This window comes from Triticum dicoccoides, chromosome 1B (genome assembly GCF_002162155.2).
Source record: "Triticum dicoccoides isolate Atlit2015 ecotype Zavitan chromosome 1B, WEW_v2.0, whole genome shotgun sequence".
Classification (NCBI taxonomy): domain Eukaryota; kingdom Viridiplantae; phylum Streptophyta; class Magnoliopsida; order Poales; family Poaceae; genus Triticum; species Triticum dicoccoides.
This window is the reverse complement of record NC_041381.1, coordinates 152,696,567-152,709,998: the sequence shown is the minus strand read 5'-3', so window position 1 is coordinate 152,709,998 and position 13,432 is coordinate 152,696,567. Positions and strand designations below refer to the sequence as shown.

The 13,432-nt window shown below is 40.2% G+C and overlaps 1 protein-coding gene across 9 annotated transcripts; it reads right to left on the bottom strand.

Moving 5' to 3' along the window:
• Positions 1-914: 914 nt before the first annotated feature.
• On the bottom strand, positions 915-6,396 carry LOC119324593. 9 transcript variants are annotated; one of them, XM_037598399.1, is made up of 11 exons: positions 5,688-6,396; positions 5,489-5,565; positions 5,249-5,405; positions 4,846-4,940; positions 4,441-4,493; positions 4,259-4,374; positions 3,079-4,132; positions 2,851-2,982; positions 2,691-2,765; positions 2,090-2,150; positions 918-1,313 (listed from the first exon to the last, which is right to left on the bottom strand). In XM_037598399.1, exons 7-11 carry the CDS (start codon positions 3,379-3,381, stop codon positions 1,150-1,152), a joined length of 735 nt encoding a protein of 244 aa, XP_037454296.1. In that variant the 5' UTR covers positions 3,382-4,132; positions 4,259-4,374; positions 4,441-4,493; positions 4,846-4,940; positions 5,249-5,405; positions 5,489-5,565; positions 5,688-6,396; the 3' UTR covers positions 918-1,149. The 9 variants fall into 9 exon arrangements, with proteins under 9 accessions (XP_037454311.1, XP_037454296.1, XP_037454297.1 ...); XM_037598400.1 differs by having other exon boundaries at positions 3,079-3,627; XM_037598387.1 differs by having other exon boundaries at positions 3,079-4,156; positions 4,259-4,323.
• Positions 6,397-13,432: the final 7,036 nt, after the last annotated feature.

The window sequence follows — 13,432 nt, the reverse complement described above, 5'->3', positions numbered from 1 at the left end:
AAGTAGAAGCATACTATGACACTATGTTTGTCTATGTATTCACACATGTATTATGTTTCTGGTTAATACAATTCTAGCGTGAATAATAAACACTAGTTGACCCGTTGCGCCAAATGGCGCAGAGACCTGCTGAAGACATGTTGTCGATGAAAATAGTTTCATGCTGCAAGAACCATCAATTAAAGCCATGTTCGCGATGAAAATAGTTTCCTTTACTAAGGACAGGACATGTATATAGAGTCGGTTTAGTTGTGGTCTGCTAAATCCGACAGGCCATGTATATAGAGTCGGTTTAGTTGTGGTCTGCTAAATCCATATGCGCCTTAAAAAAACATGGTTTAATTTGCAGAGCCTCACGTGTTTGAAGTATGAATAAGAACTACAAACTATTTTTGTGCGATTCAAATACATTTCCAGAGTTTTTATTTATTAGTACATGTTGTCTAAAGTAACATTTGCCTAGAGAGAGAAGCATACCCCTCTCATTATGATTATTATAAAAGGTATTAAATTTGAAATAAACAATTTCATTTACTTGAAGCACTTGAAGAAAGAGAACTTAGACATACTTTTACACAATGCTCATTTAACCATGAAGGACAAAAATATTCCACCGTCTCTGAATGATGAACTAAACTAATATATGAAGTAAATTCATTCAAAGTAGAAAAGGGATCTTACATCAAATAAGGCATTACAACAAACATGGTGTTATCTTAGTAAAAGAAATTACATCATTAGAAGAGAAAAGGGAAGAAAACCAAACATGAGATTGAGATTAATACATCTAGGAGGAGGTCGTACACATCACTGTGATCATTTTGCGACCAAATGACAAAGTCCAATTTGAATCCATACAATTTGTAACCCATCTATATGAAAAACTAAGACTTATCTCTTAAAATATATACTTAGATTACATAATCTGTTATGTTATTTGGGTAATATAAAGGCATGTTTTTTAAAAGAAAGCCCACTTAAGACAAAGAGTATGCACAAATACTAACATCAGTTTATGTACGACAATGGGAAAGTAAATATTCAATACTGGGGTATTGGTAGCTGGAAGAAAACGTCCAAAGATACAACAGGAGCATAATAAATAACATTTTGCTTCTGTCTAACTTATGAGCACACCATGTCCTTTATTTACTCTAGGAATATCACGTACTCTTTACCTATTTTTCTGAGTGCATGCCCATTGATCCGAGTAAGCCGCTTCTTCAATATTGAAGAGAGAAGTTTGATGTTGTCGTGCCCACTGTTGAAATTAGACTGGGCATTATTCTGTAGGGCTTGGGGCACAGAATATCCTGAATCAATCACAAGACAAACATCAGTATTAAGCAAGGACCACAGTAGAAGTAGCTAGAGATAATAAACAGAATAAAGGGCTATTTTTCTATAAAATATATTTTTCACTATGAACAAGATTTGTTTAATTGAAAATAAATGTCAAGAAGTTGGAGAGCATGATATAATAAGTTCGAGGAATGATTTGATGTTGCTATTCAACTGTTAAATAGATATTGAAGGCACATTACATAGAGTCCTGGATTTTACATATCTGAAAGTAGGCGCACCATGAAAGTGATAATGATCCAATTAATAAAACCATTATTCTAACAAAATGTTAAACATTCCCTCATATATACCAATGGGAGTAACTTTCTATTGGTTAGAAACCGTTGTGCTGATAGTTATCTAACACGTGCTTTTTTAGACGCACTAAGACCATATATAGGATGCAGACCATTCTCATCCAATGTCTAGAATAGCAATCTACATAAGTCCTAGTAGCATGCTCCTACAGGATTCTTACAAATACTTACATGGGTATGTTCCCAATAGCAATGGATATAGATTATGCTTACAAAAATGATACACTCTAACACTTCCACCGGAGCACAATTCAGCTCCCACAATCAGTAATCAGCATGAAAACTTAAAAAACAAGTTTGATAGAAATCAATGTTCAGGAAAGCATGAAGCATAAGCGAAGCGACAGGCTGACGCTTAGAGCAATGGGTGCTTAAGCATTTTTAAAAATAGAACTGCAGGTTTTGGAGGTTGTAGACCGAGAATTAACCTGAGTAGACGATGCGGGATCTTGGGGAAGTTGGTCGCATATTTCCTGAATGTGTATTGGCCTGTGTTGCCGCGACAGCATAGATCGGCAATCAGAGTAATCCTTTAGCACTAATATTGGCTCTCAAGTTTCTTCCACATGTATATTCAGTCGTGAAACATGCACATACCAGAGGGAATCCATGGTAGAATAAACTGAGAATCAAAAAATCATAGCAACTTTTGTACAAATTACTACCATAACCTTGTTAGAGAAAGATTCAAAGAGAATCTACTACAAAGCATTGCACCATCATGATAACGACAGAAAGTATAGCCAACATTTAAGTTTTTTTTTAGTTGCCACTTTTGCAATTCTGAAATCTGAAGTAACTAAGGTCTGGGTTATTGACAACTACCGATTTTCGTGGGCAACACTTCCAACTCGGGTTAGGAACACCAAATTTAGTACTTTAGTATTCAGTTTTATCGCTAAATATGCAGCATGTAGTCATCAGATTTAGTACTTTAGCGAGTACAATTTTCTGTAATTCCTGGTGAAAATTTCATCTCTGTGTCGTAACATAATTGACAGTGTGCATCAATTCAGCTGATTTAGTTACCTTGTGACCTTGTCCATGTAGGGAATGAGGTCTTTGCAGCCTCCTTAGCCTCTTATTGATCCTTGTTCTTCTTTCCTAAACAACATAAGGAAGAAAAATGTTCAGTATAAACATCCAACACCAAGACGAATACCAAAAATGTTGCAGCAAACTAACTAACCCTCCCAAGCGATGCTCTGCGGGTCAGTGGTGCAGCCACGCTTGGCATGGACTCTGTAGTCGACGGAGTCCTGCTGCAGTTGCAGGTAGTCGTCCATCCTGGGCATGTCCAACTCGAGAGGGCTAACTGAATCTGGACCAAGGTGTTAGTAGAAGTGTAGCATTAAACAATTGGCAGGTGGGAGAGTCCGGATGGATGTGAAGTGTATATATGTGAAGTTTGTCCTACCTGGGAGTCGATGTTGCTGAAGTTGGTGACCATGCTGACATCACTGTCACTGAGCACCTCGGCCTTCTTGCTGTCGGGCGCTGAGAACATGATGTTGGAGTTGGTGTCGTCCCAGGTGCTCATGGAGAAGATCCTCAAGAGGTCACTCGAGCCGTTGCCAGCAGTGATGCTCTTGCCGACGTCCTGCTGCCTCAAGAAGATCCACAACGAGCCCAGCCTCCTCTGCTGTGCCATCGAGTCGACGTTGCCTCCTCCGTGTGAATGCAAGTAGCTGATTCCCATCCTTCCTCTCGTTCCACCCATGCCGCCATTGCATGTGCATCATCAGAGTCACAAAGCCAGAGCACATCGATCAAAGCGCACAAGGGCCAAAAAAAACCAGACCAAATTTGGAAAATCAACATGATGACTGAAGCAAGGATCATGATAGCATATAGGATATTTAAAGCATATAGGATATATAAAACAAATGCAGCAGAGGTAGCTAGAAAGGAAACAAAGAAACTTGATCTATAGTAAAAATAAGAAACAACCTCCAACATAATACGCCTGCAAAACGAAATAAAAGAACTAATTAGGACATGGAACCATTGTAACTGCCATGTTGCTCTGCAGTTGGCATATTTGAGCTATTAAAAACTTCAAAATCTAGTACTTTTGTGTCCTAATGGCGACAACCAAAAGTTATCTATTGTGCATTGAACTGAAAAATAATGTGTATTCTCAGGTATGCACCCCAAGTAGCAACCGAAACATTATTGAACTACAAGCAGCTCAAGATAATAGCTACAAAATCTTTCCAGAAATAAGTGACTAAGTAAAAAAAATGAAAAACAAGAGAATGAGGTAAGTAAGAAATCCCAATTGAGCTAGAGAAGGAGACGTTGTGCCTGAGCCTCCAAGAACCAGTAGAAGAGTGTCCTCCCACTCTGCTTGTCCATGGTGACATGCCTAGAGAACCGAGAGATGTGTGAACTCCTTGGCTGACGAAGGAGAAATACCATCCTATCAGCTTCCTACTCGCTGTAACCGGCCAAGTAGCAGAGCCAACACCCTGGCAGGCAAAGACAACGCATGCCTGAACACACACGTCACTAAGCCAACAAGCACACACACAGAAATAACTCGTAGCAAGCAAATGCGGGGGACAGGACGAGAGTTGGGACTGAAAAGAAATTACCATGGTGGCGACTGGATTTACAGGCGGAAGCGACTCGAGGCGGTGGCGGCAAATCCAGATTGCATCTGCACGAGCATGTGAGCATCACAAGATGCAAACATCAGACTCATACATACCTGCATTTCTTTATCAGCACTACACATCTCTAGATTTTTTTCCAAAATGAGAGTTCAGTAAGCTACCATCTTCAGCCTCCTAATTTATCATAGAGCAGCATTTGTTAGTTTTGAGAAACCTGAAAAAACAAAGGAACATTAGGCATATTTGAATAATCATGTCAACAAAATGAGCGATATAGATGAAAAAACAACAAAACGAAATTCAGTAAAAAGAAACGCTGCTATAGTCCCTCAATATGTATTTCTAAAACTGATATATCATCTTCATAACATGTTTATTTTATATCCAAGGCTTGACTATAGCATAAAATTACACCATGGTAAATCTTGAGAAAGACCAAGCTTCAGTTTCAGGTATAATCGCTTGGTCACAAATTTTAGGAGACGAGAAGACAACGGCCAGCGGTCACGAGATGAATTCTGCCTGCTAGTTCAGAAACACCAATACACCTAAACGGAGGAACTTACTTCATGTCCCTGAGCCGCCGATACTACTTTACCAGTGCCAATGGGCTACACTAGTTCATGCGTGACGACCGCGTTGGCCCAGTCCTTGATCTTGTCTGCAAATAAAACGATCATCTCAGCCTACACCTTTTAGGTGAAAATATATGAAGATGTTAACAAAGCAAATTTCATAATTCATATCAAGAAAAAATATTCTAGAAAGTTGATTAATAGCAAGATCTTGCCCCTGCCAAGCAAAATAAAAGTATACTCATCTGTTCATAAGCACATAAACAACTAAGTCAGCTACTACTCACATGAACTAAAAGGATTGTAATTAATAGGATGGACTGCTCATTTGAAGAAATTTATTAACAAATACTTTGGATGGTTCAGGTGAATCTGAAATGACCCTTGTTCTCACCTCATCATGCGGTCCTGCTCCAACCCCTCGGGCAAAACATCGCACTTTATCCTGCAGGTGATTGTCAGCCTAAGGAAGTAGGCGGCGATCTGTTGGCTTCTCGAAATGCGCTAACCTTTAGCCGTTGCCATGATTTCTAATGGGCTTCAGAGGTCATCTACACAGCACCTCCAAAACATCAGTGGTAGGTTCACGGAGGAAAATAGAAACGGTCTGAAGTCCATAGTCAACAATATAGACCATCTTCCAAGATCATACAAAGGAAGCCACTCCACTACAAGCTTTCTTTCCATAGCTACGGATATGGGTAGAAGAGCCTGGAACAGGGGTCAAACAAGATAAATCAGCCAACCATACAGTTCCAAGGTAGCATCAGGATTAGTATTGATAACTAATCGGGTAATCGTCCAAGAGCGCAATGAACTAAGAGGAGATTTACCAGATTTGAGTGTCGGGGAGCGGAGAGCTGGAAGAGGGAGTTGGAGCCGAGCCGTGCCAGATGGGATCTCGATCCAACTCCGGCCGGTCAGCCCTGTCATCGCAGGCGAGACCACCCCGCCCCAGCACGCCTACCTCCCCCTATCCTTCAATCCTCCCTCCATCTTCTCTCTCCTGCAGGGATGGATCCATGAGGTCGCCCTTTGCGTGCAGGTTCCTAGCGCCGCCGGAGGCAAGCTCATCGCGTCCAGCCGCTGCCCCTATGCTCAGCGCTTCCGCCGATGGCAAGGAGGAGGAGGCGGGCGAGGATCGCAGGCGAGACCACCCCGCCCCAGCACGCCTACCTCCCCCTGTCCTTCAATCCTCCCTCCATCAGCTCTCTCCTGCAGGGACGGATCCATGGGGTCGCCCTTTGTGTGCAGGTTCCTAGCGCCGCCGGAGGCAAGCTCATCGCGTCCAGCCGCTGCCCCTATGCTCAGCGCTTCCGCCGATGGCAAGGAGGAGGAGGCGGGTGAGGAAGGCGGAGCTCGGGCGGAGGTGGGAAGGAGGCGGCTACGAGCAAGGAGAGGCTGTGGCGGGAGGGAAGGAGGAGCGGGGCCGTGCAGCGGCTGTGGGGATCGGGGGGCATTGGGCAAGGGGGCTAGGGTTTGTTTGGCGGCTAGAATGGGAGTGGGAGTGGGACGAGGCGAGGGTAGGATTGGACGCGGAACGCGCGGGGACCAAAACTTCTTACACGGGGGGACGACGAACCAAGCCAATAAGCACACGATGCGAGCCCCCCTGTCATTGGCCAGCGAAAATGACCGTGAGGTGAAAATTGGATTTTACTGCTGTGAAGATCCAACGGCTCAAACACGTCAGATGGGCAGATCCGACGGCCGACGAAGCTGCAATCAGGGAAGCGTTCTGGAGGGGAGTTGGCTACCTCTTTTTTGTTTTAAATTTATCATGAAATAAGGAAACAAATAATAACTTTATTATTGCCTCTAGGGCATATTTCCTTCAGTCTCTCACTTGCACTAGAGTCAATAATCTAGTTCACATCGCCATGTGTAACACCAATATTCATATCTATATATGATTAACACCCATAATTCACATCGTCATGTGACCAACACCGAAAGGGTTTATTACAGTCAATAATTTAGTTCACATCGCTATGTGATTAACAACCAAAGAGTACTAAGGTGTGATCATGTTTTGCTCATGAGAGAAGTTTAGTCAACGGGTCTGTCACATTCAGAGCCATATGTATTTTGCAAAAATATTCTATGTCTACAATGCTCTGTATGGAGGTACTCTAGCTAATTGCTCCCTGATAATCCCCAAGTGAAGGGAATCATCGTAGCAATTCCCAAAGGTGGAAGTGATAAATCTGGAGTGTCGAACCCACAAGGAGCTAAAGGTAAGATCAATATTCTCTCAAGCCCTATCTGCCACTGATACGACTCTACGTGCACCAAACGTTTGCTTCCAATTAGAAACAAGAAATAAAACTATGTTGTGGGTATGCAGAGAATAACTTTGTATGATATCGGAGAGCTAAAACATAAAAGTACGTGCTGTTATCATAAAGTTAGAATATAATACTAAATATTATAAATAGCAAGTGTGAAATAATGGTGGATCGGTGTGCGGAATTGTCCTAGGCAATTGTTAACAAGACCGGTGGTCATTATTGCAGTTTCATGTGAGGGAGAGGCATAAGCTAACATACTTTCTCTACTTGGATCATATGCACTTATGATTGGAACTCTAGCAAGCGTCTGCAACTACTAAAGATCATTAAGGTAAAACCCAACCATAGCATTAAAGCATCAAGTCCTCTTTATTCCCATACGCAACAATCCCTCTTACTCGGATTTGTGTTTCAGTCACTCACCAACCTACTATAAGCGAATCATGAACGTATTGCAACACCCTACAGCGAGAATCCCTCACGCTTGCACGACACGGAGGGCACCATAGGACAGCATCAAAGTAAAACATACAACTCATACCAATCTAGATCATCAATCAACCCAAAGACAAAAGATATCTACTCAAAACATCATAGGATGGCAACACATCATTGGATCATAATATGTGGCATAAAGCACCATGTTCAAGTAGGGATTACAGCGGGGTGCGGGAGAGTGGACCGCGTAAAAGAGATGAGGATGGTGATGATGATGATGATGTTGATGAAGACGATCACCGCGGCGATGATTCCCCTCCCGATGGCACTCCGGTGCCACCAAGAGAGAGGCGGAGAGGTTCTCCCCCTTGTGCTTCCTCCTCCATGGCTTTCCCCCTCTGGTCCTTGGCCTTCATGGCAATGATGGCCCCTCCGAGATCCTCCTCCATGGCCTCCAGTGATGATGGCCCCCTCCGGCAGGATGCCGAAGAGGGCCTAGATTGATTTCTCGTGGCTATAGAGGCTTGCGGCGACGGAACTTCCGATCTAGGTTATTTCCCGAAGGTTTCTGTATTTATAGGAATTTTTGGAGTTGGTTTCACGTCAGGGGGGTCTCCGGGCTGTCCACGAGATAGGGGGGCGCCCCTAGGGGGGTGGGCGCGCCCCCCACTCTCATGGGCAGCCCGGGACTCTTCTGGCCCAACTCCGATGCTCTGTGGTCTTCTTTTCGTCCATAAAAAATCCTCAAAAATTGGCACGTCGATTGGACTCCGTTTGGTATCCCTTTTCTGTAAAACACAAAAACAAGGAGAAAACAGAAACTGGCACTGGGCTCTAGGTTAATAGGTTAGTCCCAAAAATCATATAAAATGACATATAAATGCATATAAAACATCATAGATGGATAATATAATAGCATGAATATTTCATAAATTATAGATACGTTGGAGACGTATCAGCATCCCCAAGCTTAATTCCTGCTCGTCCTCGAGTAGGTAAATGGTAAAAGAAATAATTTATGAAGTGTGAATGCTAGCAGGTGCACAAGTTTGATCAATGATAATTTCAATCACCTTTTCTAGCATCAATAAGTGTCATAATAGTAGCTTATCTCATAAAACTTTTCATTATCAAGTAACAATATATTCACAATGTCAAGTTTGGTTCAGAAACTTCATTGAGAACTAACAAACTATAATCTCGGTCATTGAAGCAATTGCAATTTATCATAACATCAGAAAGAGTCAAGAATAGAGCTTTTCAGCAAGTCCACATACTCAACTATCATATATTCTTCTACAATTGCTAACACTCGCGCAATACTTGTGGTTATGGAGTTTCAGCCGGACACTGAGAAAGATAGGGGCTTATTGTGTTGCCTCCCAACGTATTCACCTTTAGGTGATGTCAACAATAATAGCCCATGCTAACTTACATCCAATTGGATATATATATCATGATCTTTCAAGCAAGAGGAGCTTGCAAAAGGATAAAATGAAAAAGGGAAAGGTGAGGATCACCTTGACTCAACCATAAAGTAAAAACATAAAGTAAAAGATAGGCCCTTCGCAGAGGGAAGCAGAGGTTGTCATGTGCATTTAGGGTTGGATGCATAAAATCTTAATGCAAAAGAATGTCACTTTATATTGCCCCTTGTATGTGGACCTTTATTATGCAGTCCATCGCTTTTATTGCTTCCATAACAAGATCGTGCAAAGCTTATTTTGTCTACACTAATAAGTCATACATATTTAGATAGCAATTTTTATTGCGTGCACCATGACAACTTACTTGAAGGATCTTACTCAATCCATGGGTAGGTATGGTGGACTCTCATGGCAAAACTGAGTTTAAGGATAATTGGAAGCACAAGTAGTATCTCTACTTGGTGCAAGGAATTTGGCTAGCATGAGGGGGAAAGGCAAGCTCAACATATTTGGAAGGTCAATGATAATATACTTTAACTGAGTTGTGACAAAACATAAACCATTATGTTTTCTTCCTTGTACAATGTCAACTCTTTTAGCATGTCATACTTAATGAGTGCTCTCAATCATAAAAGATGTCCAAGATAATATATTTGTATGTGAACCTATCTTTCCTTATTACTTCCTATTAATTGCAACGATGACCAAAACTATGTTTGCCAACTCTCAACAACTTTTATGCCTCATACTCTTTATATGTGAAGTCATTACTATCCATGTTATAAGCATATGAAACATATACAAATTCAGATTTATGACATTCAATTCATTCCCCCAATTACTCATAGGATATACATGAAGCACATGAGTAAAGGACAAACTACTCCAAATGATATGAGTGAAGGACACTGAGTAGTCAAATAATTAACTAGCCATGGGAGGGTTCCTTTTTAATTCAATATTTCATATCCAATGATTTTATTCAAACAACAAGTAAAGTTGAAAATACACTCCAAGCAAAACACATATTATGTGACGAATAAAAATATAGCTCCAAGTAAGGTATACCGATAGTTTTGAAGACGAAAGAGGGGATGCCTTCCGGGGCATCCCCAAGCTTAGACGCTTGAGTCTTCCTTGAATATTACCTTGGGGTGCCTTGGGCATCCCCAAGCTTAGGGTCTTCCCACTCCTTATTCTCCTCCTATCGATATCTCACCCAAAACTTGAAAACTTCAACCACACAAAACTTAATGGAACTTCGTGAGATAGGTTAGTATGATAAAGACTAAACCATTCACTTTGGTACTGTAAAAAGACAAGGTTCATAATTGTTTTCACCTAATGCCTACTGTACCATATCATTTCTACAATTTATATTGAGAAATATAAGCCATAGAAACTAGAAAACAAGCAAACTATGCAATGAAAAAAGAATCTGTCAGAAACAGAACAGTCTGTAATGATCTGAACATTAACCATACTTCTGCTACTCCAAAAATTATGAAATAAATTGGTGGACGTGAGTAATTTCTCTATTAATCTTATTCAAAAAAGAATCAACTCAAAAGCACTCTTTTGTAAAAAAAATGACAGCTAATTTCATGAACGCAAAGTTTCTGTTTTTTACAGCAAGATGACATTAACTCTAACCCAGGTCTTCCCAAAGGTCTTACTTGGCACTTTATTGAAACAAAAGCTATAAAACATGATTACTACAGTAGATTAATCATGTAGACACACAAAAACATTAAGGGTAAATATTGGGTTGTCTCCCAACAAGCTCTTTTCTTTATGTCTTTTAGCTAGGCAAGATGATTTCAATGATGCTCATATAAAAGATAAGAGTTGAAACATAAAAGAGCGTCATGAAGAATATGACTAGAACATTTAAATCTATCCCACTTCCTATGCCTAGGAATTTTTTGAGCACACAATTTATAGGAACAAGAATCAACTAGCATAGGAAGGCAAAACAAGTTTAACTTTAAAACTTCAAGCACATAGAGAGGAAACTTGATATTGTGGCAACTCCTACAAGCATATATTTGTCCCTCATAATAGTTTTCAGTAGTATCATGGATAAAAACTTTGTTCTCATACTCAATTGGAACCTCTTCCGAAATAGTGGAATACTAACTAAAGTTGACACTCTTCCAAATCCACTTTCATAAATATCGTACGAAGATTCAACACCCTCCAAGATAGTGGGATCACTAATTCCTAAAGTTGACACTCTTCCAAATCCATGTTAAATTATAGTATTATTCATACTAAGTGAAGTTCCTGGAGCATTCTACAATTAATATAGACTAGCCAATATCGAAGCTCAAAATATACAAGTGAAGCGCACGAAGCATTCTATACAACCATACTCAAATGATTTAAGTGAAGCACAAAGAGCAATTATATAAGATCATACTTAAAAGATATAAGTGAAGCACATGAATTATTCTATAAATAAATGAAGAGCTATCTCATAATAGCATGATTCTTAAAGAAAAATAAAAACACAAAGGACACAAATCATGTGAACAAAACAATAACTGAGGTATACCGATATTTGTTGAAGAAGAAAGATGGGATGCCAACCGGGGCATCCCCAAGCTTAGATGCTTGAGTATCCTTTGAAATATTCACTTGTGGTGCCTTGGGCATCCCCAAGATTGAACTCTTGTCTCTCTTTATTCTTCTCACATCGGTAACTCCTCGTTCTTCAAACACGTCATTCACAAAAACTTAAACAAAAACTTGTGAGATCCGTTAGTGTAATAAAGCAAACTACAACTTTAAGGTACTGTAATTAACTCATTCTTTGTTTATATTGGTATTAAACCTACTATATTCCAACTTCTCTATGGTTCATACTCTTACATACTAGCCATAGATGCATCAAAATAAGCAAACAACACACGAAAAACAGAATCTGTTAAGAATAGGACAGTCTGTAGTAATCTGGAAGTTTAGTAAACTTCTGTAACTCAAAAAATTATGCAATAAAATTGAAAATTTGAAAAATTTGTAGAGAAGTAATGTGAGAAAAGTTTTAGACCCATTTGACTTTCCAGTAAAAAATGTAAATTCATGCACTACAGCCAAAGTTTTTGTTTTTGTTCTGCACATAGTAAGCAAGCAATCTTATCATACTAAAACCAAAGCTTGGCACATTATTTTTATAATACAATGGTTATAAACAAGGGGATAATTATTTACAGAGAAACTTCCATGAAAAATTCTACATTGTTTCCGTGAGCATGAACACAAGTGCTCAAGGTCGACCCTCACTTCTTCAATGCATAACTTTCCAATCACTTCTCTTTTTGAAAAACTTTTTTAGGCATGAGAGGCAAGTAAATATTTTTTGGTATTTTCATTCTTTAAATATATTTTTGTATGTTTCACCAACAAATAAACAAAAACAAAAAGGAAAAAACAAAATCTACTTAGTGAAGAAAGCGAACAAGCACACACGAGAATATCAACCCCACGCTATTGCTCCCCGGCAACGGCGCGAGAAAAGAGCTTGATAATCCCCAAGTGCAAGGAATCATCGTAGCATTTCCCAAAGGTGGAAGTGATAAGTATGGAGTATCGAACCCACAAGGAGCTAAAGGTAAGATCAATATTGTCTCAAGACCTATCTGCCACTGATACAACTCTACGTGCACTAAAGGTTTGCTTCCAACTAGAAACAAGAAATAAAACTATGTTGTGGGTATGCAGAGGATAACTTTGTATGATATTGGAGAGCTAAAACATAAAATTAGGTGCTATTATCATAAATTTAGAATATAATACCAAATATTATAAATAGCGAGTGTGGAATAATGGTGGATCGGTGTGCGGAATTGTCCTAGGCAATTGTTAACAAGACCGGTGATCACTATTGCAGTTTCATGTGAGGGAGAGGCATAAGCTAACATACTTTCTCTACTTGGATCATATGCACTTATGATTGGAACTCTAGCAAGTGTCCGCAACTACTAAAGATCGTTAAGGTAAAACCCAACCATAGCATTAAAGCATCAAGTCCTCTTTATTCCCATACGCAACAATCCCTCTTACTCGGGTTTGTGTTTCAGTCACTCACCAACCCACTATAAGCGAATCATGAACGTATTGCAACACCCTACAGCGGGAATACCTCACGCTTGCACGACACGGAGGGCACCATAGGATAGCATCAAAGTAAAACATACAACTCATACCAATCTAGATCATCAATCAACCCAAAGACAAAAGATATCTACTCAAAACATCATAGGATGGCAACACATCATTGGATCATAATATGTGGCATAAAGCACCATGTTCAAGTAGGTATTACAGCGGGGTGCGGGAGAGTGGACCGCGTAAAAGAGATGAGGATGGTGATGTTGATGAAGACGATCACCGCGGCGATGATTCCCCTCCCGATGGCAC